The following is a 20478-nucleotide window of genomic DNA, read 5'->3' as shown; positions in this document are numbered from 1 at the left end:
TGAGATTTTAGGCAGGGCACTACTACACACTTCAAATTTTTTTTAAGTCTTGTGTGATGTAGAAACAAACAACATAACCCAAACAAGTTCCACATGGGGAAGGACTAGACTCCAACATATATAACGGCCTAAAAATGTTTTTTTATTCACCATCTCCTTTGTCCAAACATATGCTTCATTTGGACTATTATCAAATGGTTTGTGTTCCCCCAAAATCTGGACACATACCAAACAACAAAATATATAATATAACAAAATAAAGATAAAACCCCCCACAAAATCACTAGTATATATCTCTATGCTAAGACACCAACACATAATAATATTTTGAAAACAGTGGCTGTGGCTCTCAAGAAGACCAGCAAGATTGACTTGTTATAAATTTTATGTTCGACCTTATTTACTGTTTTGATTCTCAACATACAAAGGTCTTATCATTTCTCAAAAAAAAAAACACAATGAAAGTCGTTTCGAGTGCACAAGGCTCCGAGGTTATATGCAAGTAACCTTTCTTCTACTATTTTGATCCCCATCATACATTAGAGCTAAATGGTAACAGGTCCTTGGTTTTCATAACTTGTAGTTACACTTCCAAAATAGTTTGAAAGCTCACTTCCCCAAGTGAACATAAAACCAATGCAGGAACAAAACACAGACTGGTCCATCAAGTTACACACCAACAAGAACTGAGATTCAGTACAAATATTAGTTTCCCCATTATCACTTCAATCCCAGACATAGCTAAGGCTGTCGAATAGCATTCACATATATAGACATTGAAAAGAAAAGTTAAATTTGACCCCATTTTATTTACAATGGCGAAGAGATATCGTTCTTCACCAAACCAGTCCCCTACTACCAGATTTTCACTTCTTTTTGGGTATTTACAAAGTCTCACTCGCTTTCAATGCCAGGTTACTCATCTAACAATACACACTAACACATACCATTACAAGAGTCTACCCTTTTTTTGTATAATTGAGATATGTTAGTGTTATCTCCACAGAAGCAAAAGGGGCAAATAAATAAAATACACCAGCACCATTAACCTACTATTCCTTCCATTTATCCTAAGCTGCAAGCGGATTCCGACTGATTATGGGACTTTAGAATTCTAAAGTAGGTCAAAATAATGGCAATGAGCAAGTGCTGAGATTGAGATACCAAAGCGCCACTAAGACTGAAAGAAAGGATCAAAGTTTTGTAAATGTTACTGCCAATTATATCAGAGTCCCAGTTATGATACAAAGAAGTTCATTTTCAGCTATTCAGACCTTTGGTTCAATATATATCCTTAACAGGTGAATTCACCTTCTTGACCATCTTTTAGTTAGTCCAGAGACCTGCAAGCAAGAAAAGCACCACTATGTTCAGCCAACAAATAATAAAAGATGATACAACTTCTCAGCTTAGTCTAACATAATAAATCCACTGGAGACCCCAAAATCAACATATTAATAGCAAATTACTGTTACAATCAATGGTGATTCATCCTATCATGTTGTTTAAATTGTCGCAGCAACAAAAGAATGACAGGGAATGGGCAGGTATAGCAGTTAAAAGAGACTGAGAATACCAATCCTCCATACTTGAATATCGGTTTCTGTTCTTTGTTTTCTTCTCTTCTACAATCAAATTATTGAAACAATCACACCAAGTACATAAAAGGGGGCTGTTTGGTGCACCTTATGAAGCTGCTCATAGCTTTTTTTATTTTGGAAATCTACGCCAAAGTGTTTGGTTCAGTTTCTACTTACAGCTTATGAGATAAAAATAAGTTGATTATTGAGAAGCAAGCAGAGAGGAGCTTTTAGCTTCTGCTTCTGATTATCAACTTTTAGCTTGCAAAAAACTGCACCAAACAGGTCTAAAGAGCTCAACTTATCTAAAGGTGTGCGGTTAGGGTCTAATACTATGATGGCCTCAGGCTACTTCTTGGACATATATTATTGTTCCTCAGCCTAATAAATACTAAAAGGGTAGCGTCAAACTGTAACATCATTATATTAGATACCTTACAACAGCAGATCGCTTGACATATATATATATATCTTCAAGCGTGAGACCTGCTAATAAATACTTGAGACACTGGCAAGGCTGGGAAAGACGGTGGCGTGCATTTATTACAGAAAAGTAGTCCTTTATTGGTTACATCACAGTGCTAGAGAAGAACATTTTCATATTTATGGCATTCAATCTACTAAAAGAAGAATACTAGATCCATTCATGATTACAATACGGTATGGTGCTAGAGAAGAACATTTTATATTTGATAGCATTCATGCTAAATTTGGACCTAGGATTTGATGAGGATGAGGAAAAGAAAATGAAATTGCTTGTACTCATTTTTCTATAGATAATCAAATAAAAAAATATTATAAATTCCTAATCATTTTCTTCTTATGTTCCATCCCAATCCCAACAAAACAAAATAAAGAAACTAGTCTCACTTTATGTTCTTTTCTTTTCCCTTTCTTTTCCTTTAACAAATCCAAATTTCAAACACATCATCGATCTACTATAAGGGTGATAGTAAATCCATTCATTAATAGGATGTTTTTCTAGTCCTTGTCCATTAAGGATTCTCCCACTCCTCAACAACTTCCTTCTCACTCCTTTTCCTGTCTTTACCGAGAGTAAAATTTACAAGAGCACAATTTCTTTCCTACCGCTTCAGAACTCTATAAATTTTAATGTCAATGTCACATCTACAAACACAAAGAGCATACATCTACACACAAAGAGCATAGCAAAACAAGGTTATGTTCATGGTGCATCTTCCAGCTGAAGAAGGGGTTACAAATTATATATACATGTATATATAAGTATATAACAATCCTCTCCTGGGACCCACGGCCAACTGAACTAGAAAAAAAGCTAAGTAGAAAGCAGAGAGAGATGAAAATAAAATGTGAGGACAGAAAGCTTTACCTCAAGAAATTTGACAATAAAAAGCACGGACCCTCCAAATTATCAACAAACATCTGAGGATAACAAACAAAATAGTCTACATGCCATCTTTCAGCCGGCTACTTTTATGGCCCCCATCTCATCAATCTTTGAGCTCTTATGCTGCATAATTAGCAGATAAACAGAAGATGCAATCAAAAGGAAGAAAGAGAGACAAATAAACATACTGGATAACACGGCAAAAAAAAAGTAAATAGTAGTGTTTGGTTTATACCTAAACAGAACTTTAGAAAAGAAAAGACAACGTTATCTTTAAATTGACAAGCTTGGCTATTTCGTAAATAAAAACTTGACCACCCCCATCCCGCACTATTGCAATCAATTTTTTTTATAACCAACAAATAAATTTTAATTAGAGAACATGCCGAGAGGGCGCAACCTTTATGCAATCAAATAAAAATAAAAAAGAACACTGGGAAGATGAGAAGTACAAAAGATAGACCAATTATACTGATAACTTTAATATTGCGCCTTTTTGACAGAAGCTGTTTTCTCATCATCGAACATTGACCTCCACTTTTCTTCTCCAGCTTTACCAATAATAGCAGCATGTTTAACATCCAGATTATTCCCCTTAAACTGCCACCTAAATTCTTCCATGAAAAATTTATATATATAAAAAATAAAACAAAAACATTAACAAGCTTCTTACGTAATATCCTTCCTCCAGAATGGGTATGTTCGATCCCTTCAGAAGACAACACCCCACTACTATCCCCAATTAAACAACCCAACCCTATCATCCTCAATGCACAGCTCCACTTTAGGGTCACTCCTTGTCCATCATCATCAATGCGCAGCTCTACTTTCCTTGTCCATCACAGTTAATCATACAATGAAGCCTTTTAAGTTCTCCATCCTTCCTGGTAGATTTTTTCCTCCTCCCTTTTACTTCATAGCTAGCACAATCATCTCTCTTTTCCTTTTGCCATTAACAACCAACCAGTTTACTTCTTTTTTTTTTTTTTTTTGATCAACAAAAAAAAAAACTATATTGATAAATCAAAAAAAGGAAGCAAAAAATGAGGCATCCTCTTACAAAAAAACAATGAGAATACAAAAATTGAAACCCCTAACAAGCTAATCACGAGCAAAAGCCTACATATCACACACCACCAACCAATCTCTAGCTAACAAAAAAACATGAAATTCCCTTAAATAAAAAGCTCCCCAACACCCAAAAAGAAGTCAAGTAACAAACATCATCCCACAAACAGCCCGCCTCCTGGAACTTATCTTCCATCCATAGAATCCAAAAAGTTGCGAAGACGGCACAAGACCATAGCATTTGGGCTCTCTTCGATCCTCCGAATGTGCAAAAATCAACTAGGAGCATATGCGCACTCCCTTTTAGGGCTACCCACATAACATTCTCCAAAGAAAACAATCTATGCCATAAATTCAAAGTGATTGGACAATGCAAGAATAAATGATCCACGGATTCCCCATTCTTACAACACAAAATGCATCATTGAAGATTTAGAAAACGTTAGCTTGTTTGGTTCTAGTATTTAGAAACCAATTTTTAGAAAATTCTAATTTTTTATTGTTCGTATATTAATGTTTTCAATGAATTTTTTTAATATTTTAAATAAATTTTTTTAATTTTTAGACACACCTAACATAAATACACTTAAAAAGTATAATATTCGTGAAAAAATCTTTAAAAAATACACTAAATATAAAAAAAAAAACGAAAATTCAATACATTTTTCGTATTTTTATGTATTTATTAATTTTTAAAAATATTTTTCACAAATATTTTACTATTTAGATACATTTAAGTAAAGTGCATCTAAAAAAATAAAAAAAACGCTTCAAATTTAAAAAATATTCAGTAAAAACAAAAAAATAGGAAAAACAAAAAACTTAATTTTCAAAGAACTGAATTCAAAAAACTGAAACCAAACACACTATTAGGTCTCCATTTCTACAATGTATTATTTGTCAAAATGCCTCCATGAACCAAGGCCCACATGAACACCTTTACCTTTAGAGGAGCACAAGCCTTCCAAACTTTTTTTGCAAAAAGGAAGCTGAGGATTATGAAGATTATCAGCGATGTAATCAAAAAAAGTCTTACAAGAAAATATCCCGACAAATGAAGAGCCTAAACCCTCTTGTCCTCCAAAAAGGAGATAAAGAAAAATGATCAATTTTGGACAATAAAAAAGTCAACTGTGAAGCCTCCCTATCATTAAGATTCCTAGAAAAATCAAAATTCTAAGAAATTGGAGCCAAAAGTAAACAAATCATGGAAGCAATTGAAGAATTATGAGATTGAGCCACTTTATATAGATGTGAGAAATCAACAACAAAAGAAGATTGACCCATCCAAATATCCTCCCAAAATCGAACAAGATCCCCATTGCCCACCCCATTGCCCACCCATATAGAAAGATGACGAGACCGATGTGTGAAAATTTGAGAAATTGACTACCAAGGAGCACGACAGTTACCCCTCAAAACCACCCGTGAATCCCTACCATTGTCATGAGTCTCATATTTGCTTCTTATAACCGAATGCCATAGTGAATCAGTCTCAAGTGGAAATCTCCATAACCACTTGCCAAGAAAGGCCATGTTCCTAGCCAAAATATTACCCGATAGCCAAACCCCCCTTCTTCTTAGGTAGCGACACTAACTCCCAATTCACCTAGTGATCCTTTTTCCCATCATCCTCGCCTTCTCAAAGAAAATCCCCCATCCTTGCCACCTTAACCAAAACCTTGAACAAAGATAAATAATGTAGGTGTTTGGGAAGTTGTTATTTTAGTCGGTTAAAATTTTTGTATTTGGGAAGATAGTTGAATTTTTTTATAATTAAATGTGAGCCTTGTTTGGTTTGATTTTGGAAAAAAAAATTTGGAAATATACTCTACAAACACTTTTTTAAGAGTAATCAAACCAAATAGATTTTCTCAAAAAAACTCTCAGAAATGTGTTTGGTTATCCAATTTCCAGGATTACTTTTGAAACATGTTCGCAAAAAAGGCAAACCAAACAAGTTTTTGTACTTTTATCTCAAAAATTACTCTACAAAAAAGCAAACCAAATAAGTTTTTGTACTTTTTATCTCAAAAAACTACTCTACAAAAAGGCAAACCAAACAAGTTTTTGTACTTTTTATCTCAAAAACTACTTTACAAAAAAAACCAAAGTTATTTTGGAGAGAATATTTGGAAAAAGACAAACCAAACAAGTTTTTATACTTTTTATCTCAAAAACTACTTTACAAAAAAAACCAAAGTTATTTTGAAGAGAATATTTTACAAAAAGCAAACCAAACAAGTTTTTGTACTTTTTATCTCAAAAACTACGCCACAAACACAAACACAAACCAAACAAGGCCGTGATGTTTATGAGGGAAAAAGTGAAATGATTATGAGTTTGATGTAATATTTTGTCTTATTGGCTATTTTGACCTCTTTTATCTTTTTGTAAATTTTAGCCCAAAAAACCAAAAAATAGCCTTTGCCAAACACTCCCAATAAATAGGAATACCACTCAAAACAGTCTTAACCAAAGTGTATCTACCCCCACCTGATAATAAAGCCTTACTCCACCCTTCCAATCTCTTGCCAATCTTTTCCACAATTGGATTCCAAAAAGCTTCACTCCTAGGATTATCCCCCAATGGAAGACCTAAATACTTAAACGGAAGTGACTCTATACCACATCCTAAAAGTGTCGCCCTGTTCTGAAGCTGATGTTGTTGCATATTAATTCCCACCACGCTACTTTTCCCTAAATTAACCTTAAGCCCTAAGATAACCCCAAAAAGCCTCAAAATTAAATAAAGATTAACTATCTGACTTTCATCCCCTGAAGAGAAAAATATTGTATCATCCGCATATTGTAAATGTGTCACACAACTCTATCCATAATCCCTTCCCACCTCCAACCCCATAAAAAGACCTGTTTCTTTAACTTTATCGACCATCCTTCCTAGTACATCAGCCAGCAAAATTAATAAAAAAAGGAGATAGTAGGTCCCCTTGTCGTAGCACCCACGAAGACCTAAAATAATCCCCTGGTTTACCATTAACTATGCCTGACATATTGCAAGTCGACGAACATCCCTTAATCCAAGATCTCCACTACCCACCATATCCCTTCTTATCCATTACAAAATCCAAAAATTGCCAATCCACATGGTCATATGCCTTCTCAAAATCTACCTTAAAAATAAATCCCTCCCTCTCTGAACTTCTATATTCTTCCACTACTTCATTTGCCACAAAGACGACATCTAAGATTTGTCTTCTTTTCACAAAAGCCCCTTGCGCCCTAGACACAGTATCCCCCAAAGACATCCTTAGTCGTTTTGATAAAACCTTTCCCAAAATCTTATAGAGTGATGTTACCAAACTGATACGTCTAAAATCTCTAATTCTTACAACATCCACTTTCTTAGGAATTAAATAGAAGAATGTGGCATTTGAGCTCAAATTAACAACCCCCGACTCATGAAATTCCAAAAACACTCTCAACAAATCCCCTTTCACCACCTCCCAACAATCTTGAAAGGCAAGCCATGGAAAAACCATCCGAACCAGATTACCTTCCTAATAATTTGTTCAGCATGATCTTGACTCAAGTATCCACCATCATCATTAGTGAGGTTAAACAACTTTTACTTACCAGTGTTCTTATCAACCTTCGAAGAATGAAAAGGTGTTGCCATTAATTTCCAATGAAATTTCAAATTAAAATGAATTCCTTGAAGATCAACCCTCCCCCTTATCCCCTCCCCTGTGCTTGGCCCTGTTCTTAACTCCATATTCCCCTCCACCCCCTGCAAAAAGGAACTCTGTGCAATCACGTTATTCCTCACGAGGAACTTGCTAACCCCAAACTCCCCTTGAAGCTCAACCCTCCCCCCTATCCCATCCCATGCTTTGCCCCATTCTAAACTCCATATTCCCCTCCACCTCCTGCAAAAAGGAAATCTCTGCGATTACCTTCTTTCTCACAAGGAACTTGCTGAACCCAGAGACCCTTTCCTCACAAAATCTGACATGTTATCTTCACAGCATCCCCCAAAGCTACCTTCCATTACCACTACTAGAATCTCGCTTAACCACCACTTTGGCCTTAGCCACCAACGATCCTACACCCCACTTCCCTGTCAAACACCATTATCCGCTACCCTGTGCCCCCCGCAAACAGAAACCACTCCATCACTAATACCAACACCAAGAAAGTCTGACCAATAACCACCATCACTCCTAGCAATCCCCACCTCCCTTTACTCTGCCTTCGAACACCTAGTATCAATGCCTACCCCTACAACTGATACCCCATCATCAACACTTGACTCCTACAAACCCCCATACTCCACCACCCTCGGCTTCAACTATGTGGCCTACCTCGAAGTCCCTTCTCCTATTTCTACCTCCCGAACTCCCCTAATACTAGTACTCTTCTAAACCATTTCATCCAACAAAACTCCCACCATCCCTACCCTCTGCTTCTGAATATAAGAAGAAATAATGATCATCTAAAGGAACAATACAACTCACCTAAGGGAGTAGAACCTCTTTGACTGGCCCTGCCAAACCCATACCCTACAAGGTATTCACCACCCCTAGCCTACTGTTGTTTTGGGCTTGGTTTTAGCTGGGCTTCACAAAAAATTTGGACCACTAGGCTCCCCTCTTGACCTAGGCCACTTCAACTTTAAAGCTATGATTAGGTCTGATCCATTTCATTCACCACCTCAGAACACTTCCCTTTCGCAACCCAATTAACTTCCTAAAACCCAATTCCATTTTGTTTTTCTGTTGGATTGCTATATAACCAAGCCCAACCTGTTTAAAAGTGTCACGGGGCATTATTTCTAGAAAAAGATAATGGGATCCTCTAACCTGCAATCCAATTCTTTCACCTGATGCCCAAAACACTTAACAAACCCTGCTTCAACCCATGTAACAGATATCCAAACCAGCAATCCAAGAATAGTTTATACAAAAAAAATATACACTTATTTTATGCACAAATATACGTAGGCATTGATTTACAAATATATGCACATAACTAAATATGGCTACATACATCAATACATCTCTGTATTACTATATACATAAACATTTGCTTATACACGCATACATTTATATGTACCCACAAATTCTCAATGTTCCCATATATATGTGAGCATATATACGTTTACATACCTATGAATAAATAGATAAAGATGACAGAGACAACACAGATATGTCCATTATCTTCAAGCAATTTTTTACAGGCCTAAAATAAAATAAACATCGCCATGCCAACCCAAAAAAAAATAATAATAATTTCCAAAACATAGAAATTCAAGATACTTTTATTTTTAAATTTGGGATTTTTAAAAGGAGAAAGCAAAAGGGATTAAAAGGCAACTTCTTACTTATTAGCAGTACTTTGAAAAAGGTCCCACCAAATGGTACCAAAACTAATTGAAGGAATTTCCCTGTATCCATGTTACCTTACTTTTCTTGTGACTGTGAATGTCATTAAGATCTTCATCTCCATCATGCTTCCTTTTCTGGAATTATATAAAGAAAAAAAAAATCAGATCTGATTTGTTGAAAGATCAAAATTCGGAGAAAAAAGTGAAACACCATCTTTGGACCAAGAACTTCAAACAAAGGCTACCCTTTAACTGAAGAATAATTCTTCCTTTCAATCTTTGCAGCTAATTTCAACATTTTAATGAAGAATAGTTCTTTCAGCGATTAATTCTTGAAGGAGAAACATTATTTTTGGAACAAGGAAAAACTAAAACTTCAACTCTTGGATAGTTTAAAACCACTAGTAACAAGGCAGTTGTGCTACACACCGATACAGAACTTATATTATACCACTAAAACTTCAACACTTGGATAGTTTAAAGCCACTAGTAACAGGGAAGTTGTGCTACACACCGATACAGGACTTCTATTATACCACTAAAAACTATATACATACAAGACAAAGCAGCTGTATTGAAAACTCAGACCCCAACCTTCTCATGGTGTTTCTTCGAGTGTTCAGCACCAGAATCATGATGCCCACTTTTATCTTTCTTTTTCTCCTTGTCTTTATCTTTACTTCGATTGTGACGGTGCCTGTGCTTCTTATGCTCTTTATCCTTCTCTCGGTCTTTGTCCTTGTTCTTTTTATGCTTCCTCTCCTTATCTTTGGACTCACTTTTAGATTTTCCAGCAATGGTAGGAATCCCTTTCTCTGCCTATAGAACGCAAGATACAAATGGGTCATACTTCTGCAAAAAGTTGACAGGAAGTACAGTAAAAAGGCAGAAAAATAGTGAAAGAAACCCCCTGCAGGACCCATCAAGTTTTAGAATTTTAAGGATCAAAACAAGGGACCATCATCCAGCACAAGCAAGTAAAGTGAAACAACAAAATCAAAACAAAGCCTCAGAGATGCAGATATTTTACGGGAGGCAGATCGATCGGAGCAGTTTCCCTCAGTTGAAAGGCTTCTCTGAGGACATCTAAGTCAAAAGGCTGTATCCGAGCATTTGTTTCTCTTGAGTAAGTATCCTGAATGAGCTGATCCAATTGCATCCCTTCCCCTTTCCTAATTTCAGTGTCTCCCACCACATTGTGAAGGTAGTGTGTATCTGAAATAGACAAGGGAAGTGACCTCTTGCAAAAGAACTCATGGTGAGGCAACAACTTATAGTGACTTATAAGATCCACAGCACCTGTAAGTTCTCTTGGCCCTAATGTTCAAACAAGACAGTCAACCAAAGTTATGAACTGAAAAGGGGAAGGGGGGGGGGGGGGTTTGGAAGAGAAGAGCAAAGCAGTTGGGTGACAAACTTTTTACAACCAAATACATGTCAATGAAAGATAAGGAAAATGATATGCCAAGACAAAGTAGCATGCCTTATTTTATGCAAGACAAATATCAAAACCTTTTGATCAAATACCTAAAAGCACATGAAATGGAATTCCACATTAGAACGTATTTTCAAGTAATGAATCAAAAATAGTAATAGTAATAAATAAATTGGAAAATAAAAGCTTATAAAGGTTACAAACTAGAAAGTTGCTTCACAGAAGGTATAGATTTCCTGCCCGAAAAACTTTTTTTTTTCTTGCAAGTATTTGCTGCCTGAAAATCTCATACAACCCACACACCACCAGTTTGTTTATAGTTCCAATACCATTTTTCACAGACCAAAGTAAATAATTAATCCTACAAAATCTTAACTTCCAGCAGAGAAAAAACAAGATAAGACTACATAACCAAACCAGATAACCTACACAGCAAATAATGCATATACAAATCCCACAATGGATCCCTTAAGAATACCACCTAGAATGCAAATTGCAATGCAGAAACTAAAGATAACTTTCAAAAGATAGCCTTGCTCACATAAACCAAACTCAAGTATAAGAATGGAATAAACTAAAAAGATATACATCAGACTCCCAACTGACTTGAGAACTATCAAAGTTCAAAGTTCATGGCCAGCTCGCCTAAGCCCTCTTTTGGGAAGTGGGTTATAATCCACTTCCCTCTCTCACAAAAAGCTAATTATAATCAACTTTTAACCAAAAAGCTTATTATAACCATCTTCCCAAAATAGCCCTAAGCATGATGCTATTAAGAGATCTGATGTGTGTGTTTAACCCATCGTTAGAGGTAAGGTGGTCCTCCCCCTTTTCATGTCTCATAAGGTAAAACAAGCAAAGTGACTCCTGCATCGAAATGTTAACTCAAATGTACATACACCTAGATGAATGTAAGACTGCCATGAAGCTAGAATGACACGGACTCAATTAAAAACATGGACCAATAGCCATAATGCACAGTTCAGCCTAAGTACTCAGATGTGGAAGTGAACAAGGAGCAAGGCTTACATAAAAACAGCAAAAATGCATAAAAGTCCAAGAAAATATCACACATAGACAATAAGACATATGTCATGCATGCACATCACAAATAAAGCCTAACAAACATGATCAGGCAAATTACCTCTTCCAAACTTCTTGCCTTCAGGATCCATGAATCAATGTTAGACAAAAGGGTGGACCATTATCACCTGAGATATTAATGACACAAAGGAGGGGGAAGAGAAAATTTAAACTACTAGTAACAATCAAACTTCATTTAATATGCCAACAGTGCAACCATCATTGGGAACACCAACAGCAATAAAACGAAAAAGAGCAGCAAGAAAGAGAGAGGAATCAAGAGTCTCAAGTATGCTAAGGGGGGATGCTGGAACACCTCCGCTAATCTCTTGCTGAAACATTGGGGCATTTTGGCAAGTACGTGCAACAGAGATCAAAATGCAAACCAAAAAAGTAAACAAACACTAGTAGCCATTAAATTTGTGGAAAAGCTTATACATATAGGAAGTTCTATTTTTAAGCACTATTTCCATGGTCCATCACGAAACTAAATAACCAGTATTTTAATGAGTTTGCATCAAGAAGTATTATAAATTTAACTACAAAAGTCTTTTTTTTGTCAAATCGTGAATCGAAATGACCTTGTACCGAATCTCAAATCGAATCGTGAATCGTAAAGATTCGGTCACTTTTTCCAAATTACTTAGAATAATATATCTACATACTTGGATGCTAAATATGTATTATAAACATAAAATATTTAAATTAACGAAATGTTGTTTTGAATGATGATCACATGGTCTAATGAGTAAGAAATTAACATAGGTTCCCATGTAAGATCACTACCTTACCTTTTTCCTTTTTTAGATATTGCTTATCAATCATTCTTAATAAAGAACGTAAACAAAGACAAACTTTTAACCTTTAAGTAACAATAACTTAACAATGTTTATGATATTTCATAAGCATACATACTTCAAGTAACAATGACCCAATAATAATAAAGAATTAATTGAAACTTGCAGAACTATTAGGTTTAATTGACCTCACCCATGTAATATTGAAGTATATTGATTTCAATAACATAGCAATAGATAATTCATATTGCAAGTTACTTTAATTTTAAACATCTTTAAAAACATGTTAGGTTTGACTAAATCTGATTAGATCCTATTAAAAAATCCCTAATCTCCAAAATAACAACTCATGTATATATATATATATATATATTGGTTATTTTCGCACTAAACACTATTAAAAGTTGTATTAAGTCATTTTAACTAAAAAATGGGAGAAAAAAATAATCGAAATATGTCGGACATGATAGTTTCATGAGATGCATAAATCGTAAAAAATAAATCAAATCGTGAATCGATTATGAATCGTGCAATTCACTATAGATTCGCTTCCAAAATAGATTCACCCATAGATTCGTATAAATTTTGCAAAAAATGTGAATCGAATCATGAATCGAATCACAAATCGTAAGATTATGATAACAAAGCTTTTGTGTAATAAACATAGTAAAAATCTCAATGCCACCAAGAGTAAATCAACAATTCATTGAAAACAAAGTCCATGCTTTGATTTCTTTTGATTTTATCTTCAGAATTTGCAGTCAAATAACATGGCCCCTTGTTTCAGGACACAAGCAAATGCTTAAGTGGCTACAAGTGTCCAACTAGTCAACAACTCATACAAGTAATATTACAACGCAAGATATCCCTTCATGAATATAGTAATCACATATTGAAGTGCCACGAACCTAAAAAGGAAGTCAAATTTCATAGATAAAACATCTTCCGAGGTTTAGTATCAATATAAGTGCTATGTTTAATTTGAAAGAGCGATTAAAGTTTCTTTAGCATGATAATATACTTGCACACTACCCTATAGAACCTCCCCAACAAATGAAAATTTTGTACATTAACTGGGAGCGATTTGCTTTAAACCACACCAAAATCATGGTCTCTAAGGTTTCTGGAGTCAACTTGAAATCTCATACCAATAGGCAATAACACAAACCTTCAAGCGACACCAATAATACATTATCAAATAAATGCCTCTTTGTCTTTTTGTGAAATAAATGTACATGAGATGTACCTAAAACATGAGTGTGTGCGTATGTAAAGGAGACATATAGCTTGACGTATTAAATAACTCTTGAACACAACTTTTTTTTTTTTTAAGGAATGTCATTAAAGAGCATTTTAAAGGAGGTGCACCCTGATTTGGAACGTTTATGGTTCACTCAAATATGACAAAGCACTCTGGAAGTTTCAAATTACTATAGTTTCTAATATAAGAAGACAAGCAAAAGCAAGGGCCCCACCAATTGCCTAGTTACCCACCTTGGAACCAAGGCTACTATAGGAAGTGCTCATTGAAAGAATCTCTCTTAAGTTGCATAGACTACCTTATTATGACTAAATTTGCTAATAACATTATAGGAGTCAAAATAAGTTGGAAGCAGAAGATTCTAGTTAAAGGGAATAGCAAAGCGACAAAAAAAATAAACTACAATCTTTCAAAAGTCACAAAACTGCATCAAACTGTCCATGCAGCCAATAGAGGGCAGAACAAGTTCAATTAGTTAAGTGAACACTTGAAAAGCTCCTTATCATACAGGGGTGCCCAAATTAAAAAATTATTGCTTTCCAATTCAAGCAGAAGCACCAATGACTTAACAGACATCAACGAAACAAGGATCAGTTGAGAATGATTGCCAAAAATTCAATTGATATCCAAATGCCACTGTTTTATTTTTCATTTATATTTGAATTTTTGTTAGGGAAAAAAAGTGAAGCAAACACGATTAACTGTTTGCATCTTAAATTCTTCATGACATAAAACCTTGAAATTACAAACATCTAACAAAATGATAGAATCCAACAATTTGAAAAAATTAAATAAATAAATAATTTTAGACTATGTTACCAGAAAACGCTAATACCCTAATGAATTACGTATCGGTACGCACGTTCCGAAACATGGTACACTTTCGTTCCAAAACGGTAAATTTAGTGACCCGAAGCGATCCCAAAAGTTTTTTCCAATATATTTCTTCAAATGTTACCTTAGGAGATAAAAATAAAATATATGAACTAAAATCTAAGATGAGTTAAGTTTTGACAACACAAAAACATCAAAAATGGGTCATAATTTTAATAGAAATGATTTGTTACATGAAGAAAAAAAATATTATTGGACACCTAAAGTTAAAAGAAAATTACTTTAGAAGTACCTTAAATTTTTAAGTGTAATATATATAAGTCTACTCCTATCGTATCACATTTTAGAGCATGGTGAACCATGTTTCCGTTTTCATTCCCGTTCCCGTTCCCGTTCCCGTTCCATGTACTGGAACTATCCACGTTCTAGGTAACATAGATTTTAGATCTTGTCTTAGATTATTCCTATTTGGCTTGACTTCTATTATCATGAATTCAACAGCTTTAAAGGCTAATCCTTTCATTTTTTTTAACATATGTTTTCATATAGTCACAATGCGGAATAATTTCCTAAGAAATCAGAACCATCATAGAGCCTATAGAATTCATATCATTTGGGAAATGGGCAAGTAAGAAGAAAAGTTACTTTCTTGGAGGTCAATCACCCACTTATTGATAATTGGAATTTGAAAGTAATAATACCTCGAATCAATCAATCTCTAACCTTGTCTCTCATACCCCTTGTTATTAAAATCATACGATTTGCAATTCGAAACGTATCAATTCAACGAGTAATCAATAATCAGGTCGAATGAATCGCAAATAGCTACGAATCAAGTGTGAATCGTGAATCAATCGATTCGCTTTCAATCCACTAAAATTGATTTTTGCCTTCTTTATTTGTTTTTTTATTCTTGGAAAAGAGTTCACATAACCCTTTCAAGGCCTTGAGGGTTACTATAGCCTTGTTTGGGGTACTCTAAAAAAGCCAAAAAGTCAAAAAATCACTATCATATTTAAGTCACATCACCTCTCTACCACATCACTTCAAAACCCAGCCAATACCCAACCCATATTTTACAAAAAATCAAAAAGTGCACTTATTGAGATCATCCCAAACCACCCCTATGTGTCATCCTTTAACTTTCTCACTCCCTATTTACTCTCCAAGACTCAAACCCTGGAAAGAAAAACGAACCTTCTCTCTCTACAATATTCTAGGCTTGCATATTCAACTTTATCCAAGTGTTTGCACTTGTAAATGAAATCTTTTGAAAGCATCAAGTGAGATTTCTTAAAAAGTTTGGAGATTTGGGTTACTTTAACCGGCTTTGAAGTGAGTGTTTCTATTACTTTAGTTGTAAGAAGTTAAAAATATTGTTGTTGACTTCTTGTTTGGAAATTAAGAATTTGTCTTTATTTACTTTCTTTATTAAGAATGAATGAAAAAAAAATATTCAAAACGGAAAAGTTAAGGTGGTGATCATACATAGAAACCCGTATTAACTTCTTACCGGTTAGATCAAGTGATCATCATTTAAAACAACAATTTCTTTGACTTAAGTCTAAATATTCCATATTTGTAAAATATAGTTAATATCTAAGTGTCTAGATATATTTTTACATAATTTAGAAAAAGTGACCAAATCCTTATGATTCACAATTAGATTTGATTCGGAATTCGACACAAGGCCATTTGATTGACGATTCAAATTCCGATTTTCATTCTTCAAATACCCAAATCTACATTAAACAAACGAAACCGTGAAATTCATTTTCTGCCCTTCTTTCGACTCGGTTTCTAAGCAACCCCACACAAATAACGAGACAACTTGATCTCACAATTGAGGCACAATTAAACAATCCATGAACATACATGCAAGAGGGAAGTTTATCAATAAAAAACGAGTACAATTCAATTTCAAATTACATACATCTATCAGTATGCATGTCACTGAGAGGAATATCTTACCTAATTGCAGTGAGAGATCCACAGCGTAAAGTTGCCTTCAAGGAGTAGAAATTTTTGCCTCTTCCTTGCTATTCGTTTAGGCGTGTTTGAAGCAAAGCAATGAACAGAGTAGAGAAGAGGCCTAGGCTTAGCTTTTTAACCAGAGAGGGCTTTGTTGTCTCCGAACTGAACTAAACCCTAACACCTGTTTCAAAGTTGAAACTATGGTCACAAATGAAGCTGGCTTTTGTTCGTCCTGTTGTGTTACATTGCACCTTTTTTTAATACTCTAAAAGCAAACAATTTTTTATTGGTATTGTTCAGTTTGGTTCAATTAGTGTACAAGGCATTTTTTTCACCAAGCTAAACCTAACGGTTTTGTGTATATAAGCATCAAAACCGACCAAACATACCAAAAAACTGAACCGAACTGACGTGAACTGCACCCAATATTACAAATCTTTAACAAAATATTTAAAAGCCCACTACTCAAAATCACAAGACTGCAAGTCCCTAACTAAACAGAAAAAAACAAACCCAGAATTACAATATTTTAACAAAATTCAATTTAAAAGCCCACTACTCAAATTACAAGCTACCCAAATTGCAAGTCTCCAACAAACCCACTACACAAATTACAAGTCCAAAAGCAACAATTTTTACAGGTTTACAAGAATTTACTTGTTTCAACCTCATCACCACCAAAAGACAACACTTTTTGATAGATTGGAATAAGAAGCCACTCATGTCTTTCTCTGGGTAACCTTCCAACACTACCATGACTAAAGCAACAGAATTGAAGCTTACATTGCTAAGGTTCAAAAGATCATACTTTCCCCATGACAGACTGGTTAAAGCATCACCAAGAGCTTCAACCTGAAAAAAATTGGGACATACCATCGGTCCAGAAAAAGGAATAACACATGAAGAAGCAAGCAGTGATCAGTATAATACCACAAATTTGTCTTACACACACACATCACCATCAAGAACAACCAAATCAGCATAACACGCATACACATCACCATAAAGAAGAGCCAAATCAGCATAATCATGGAGAAGTAATAGAAAGAGAGAGAAAGAGAAGGTATAGAACCTGAGGTGAGAGAGAGAGATAGAGAAAGAAAGAAAGAAGCCCTAGAGTAGCGATCCAGAGAATGGGAAGGAAGTGAGCTGCCGGAGACTTGGAGTGTTTGACGCCGTCGCCACCGTCACAGAGAGAGAGAGGAGAGAGCCGATCAGAGATCGGCAAATGGCATCGGATATAAAGGAATTTAGGGCATTGGGTTTTGATGACATGTGACGGCACCGGTTGTGAGGAAATTTTACAATCGTTAGAACACCCAGTAACATAATGCCACCTGTATAATGTATATTTTGTTAAAAAAAATATTTAAAACTCTCAAAAACTATTCACAGCTCTACCCAGTGATATAATAATCCTGTTTGGTAGGATTTATTTTCAGCTTATTTCAGTTTTTAGCTTAATTTAAGCTATTTTAATGTGTTTGGTTCAGTTTAACAATACAGCTTATAGCTTTTTGTAAGTTAAAAATCAATTTATTCTTTGAGTGGGGGAGAAAAAACTTAATTTATAAGTAAAAAATCAGCTTATATTTACAGTTATAAGTTATAAGTTGCTAAGTTATAATCTATAATCTTTTTTTCACAACTCTATCAAACGGGGCCATTAATGTTTGTCAACTTTTGATTTCTTATAATAATAGTGGGTTCAACTCTCATACTATATTATTGTAGGTTAATTTGTAATTATAAATATGTGAATTTTTAACATTACTCAAAAAAAATTATAATCAAAGTGTGAGTAAAATAAATTATGTAACTTATTAATTTGTATATAAAAAATATTATAGATCTCAAATAATTCATTAAAAATTTTACTAAAATTTTTATATAAATGTGAAACTCACGCACATGCGAGAGTTTTATTTGGCTTGGTTTGGAAAGTAGGTTGGCTTTTTGGTTTTTTTGGCTATTTTAGCCTGGGCTAAAAAACTTGGTTTGGGAAAGGCTTTTTGACTTTTTGGCTTTTTTGACTTTTTTTGTGAGAGAAGAATGTAATGATTATAGGTTGGATGTGATGTTTTGTTTGTTATGGTTAAAATAGCCTATTTTATTTTTTGTGACTAAAATAGCCAAAAAAACCTGAAAATCAACTTGCCAAACAGAGACTTTGTGAGTTTGTGTGGGTCCTTCTCTAGCATAATTATACCAAATAAAATATAAAATATAAAATATTTAAGAACCCAATGATGATCTGGCTGCCATGATTCAAATTTTTAACGGTTTGCCTTGAGTTTTGGTGTGTTTATTGTCTCTAGTTGGGAAACCATCCCCCAACACAAAATGTACACTAGGGCCCGGTTGGTTTGAGATTATAGGAGCGGGATTAGAATTGATAGTGAGATGAAATTTATATTATGTCTCTGTTTGGAAAGTAAGTTGGCTTTTTGACTTTTTGGTTATTTTAGTCTGGGGTTAAAAAATCTGATTTGGAAATGACTTTTTGATTTTTTTTGACTTTTTTTGTGAGGGAGGAGTGTAATGATTATGGGTTAGATTTGATGTTTTGTTTTTTGTGGCTAAAATAACATATTTTATTTTTTGTGACTATTTTAGCCCCTAACCCACCAAAACCAACTTCCCAAACTATGCCTATATAGGGTGTTTGTTTTGAGAGATGTGGAGGGGATTTTTTAATCTCTTGATATTAGGATAGGCCTAGAAATGAGGATTGGAATGGAGGAGGTGGAGATGGTATTAGAAAAATAATCTCAATGACTAGAAATTCTTTATTTTATTTATTTATTTATTTTTACATGTTGGGCTTTTTTTTTTTTTTTGAACATTGATGTTTATTTTTTTGTATTTTTTGTTAAGTAAAAATCATTATTTTATTTGTTTTATTTTTTTCTGAAAATTTTTAATTTTTTACATGCTGGGCATTTTTTTTAACATTAATGTTTAATGTTTTTGTATTTTTTATTTGTTTTATTATTTTATATTTATTTTATATAAAAATAATTTAACAATCCCTACACTAACAACTATCATCAAAACAAACACAATTTTGGTTAATCTCCTCACTAATAATCCTCACACTATGAATCTCCTCCATTCTACCTCTAAAAACAAACGGGACCTAGGAGATTAATTACAAGGATCTCTCTTTGGGGCTTGATAAATACACCGATTTTCTTTTTAATCTATATTTATATACTATTATAATTATAAAATGTTATCATTTTATTAAAGTTCAAAGTTATAATTTTTTTTCTCATATTTTTTATTTTGTTTAATTTTTGTTAATATGTGTCACAATATAATTGGTCTATAAATTAATTTTATATTGTTAAAATAAAATTTTTAATTTAGATTATTCCTTAAATTATGTTATTATAATTGGAATAAGATCAATATTCATTCCTTAATTTATGTATCTTTTATTAAATTATAAAATAAAATTTAAAATTTTCTTTAAATTATGTTACTACAATTAGAATAAAATCAATATTCACATGTGTCATAATATTAATGGTCCAAACATAATATGTTATTAAATACATGTGTTCAAATTATTAATCAATATTAAAAAAATTTTATTTTTATTTTTATTTTTATTGTTATTTTCATTTTTGGTTTTAAATTTTATAATTTTTTTTAATATCCTTCTAAACTGCAAGGACTTGAATAATAATTTTTTTTTTAACAAAAGACAAAAACATTAAAAAAA

General features: G+C 33.9%; 1 protein-coding gene across 10 annotated transcripts; it reads right to left on the bottom strand.

Annotated features, from left to right (window-relative positions):
- Positions 1–692: 692 nt before the first annotated feature.
- On the bottom strand, positions 693–18005 carry LOC114281056 (mediator of RNA polymerase II transcription subunit 19a). 10 transcript variants are annotated; one of them, XM_028223501.2, is made up of 10 exons: positions 17821–17990; positions 17532–17600; positions 16746–16929; positions 11944–12010; positions 10395–10681; positions 9959–10183; positions 9440–9499; positions 2932–3072; positions 1275–1343; positions 693–1180 (listed from the first exon to the last, which is right to left on the bottom strand). In XM_028223501.2, exons 4-8 carry the CDS (start codon positions 11972–11974, stop codon positions 3022–3024), a joined length of 654 nt encoding a protein of 217 aa, XP_028079302.1. In that variant the 5' UTR covers positions 11975–12010; positions 16746–16929; positions 17532–17600; positions 17821–17990; the 3' UTR covers positions 693–1180; positions 1275–1343; positions 2932–3021. The 10 variants fall into 10 exon arrangements, with proteins under 10 accessions (XP_028079302.1, XP_028079304.1, XP_082776245.1 ...); XM_028223503.2 differs by having other exon boundaries at positions 9445–9499; XM_082920119.1 differs by having other exon boundaries at positions 10395–10579; positions 17821–17984.
- Positions 18006–20478: the final 2473 nt, after the last annotated feature.

This window comes from Camellia sinensis, chromosome 3, assembly GCF_055761805.1.
Source record: "Camellia sinensis isolate YWXY chromosome 3, ASM5576180v1, whole genome shotgun sequence".
Lineage (NCBI taxonomy): Eukaryota > Viridiplantae > Streptophyta > Magnoliopsida > Ericales > Theaceae > Camellia > Camellia sinensis.
The sequence above is the reverse complement of the archived record's forward strand: the minus strand, read 5'-3'. Positions and strand labels throughout refer to the sequence as shown.

What these genes read in the sequence shown, in the direction of transcription:
- LOC114281056 (XM_028223500.2), bottom strand. Translation starts at nt 11,974, where the DNA reads ATGGATCCTGAAGGCAAGAAGTTTGGAAGAG. An exon ending in CTCCGATCGATCTGCCTCCC is followed by an intron (nt 10,184 to 10,394) that starts GTAAAATATCTG and finishes TGCGTTCTATAG; the next exon opens with GCAGAGAAAGGGATTCCTAC. An exon ending in CGAAGAAACACCATGAGAAG is followed by an intron (nt 9,500 to 9,958) that starts GTTGGGGTCTGA and finishes ATATAATTCCAG; the next exon opens with AAAAGGAAGCATGATGGAGA.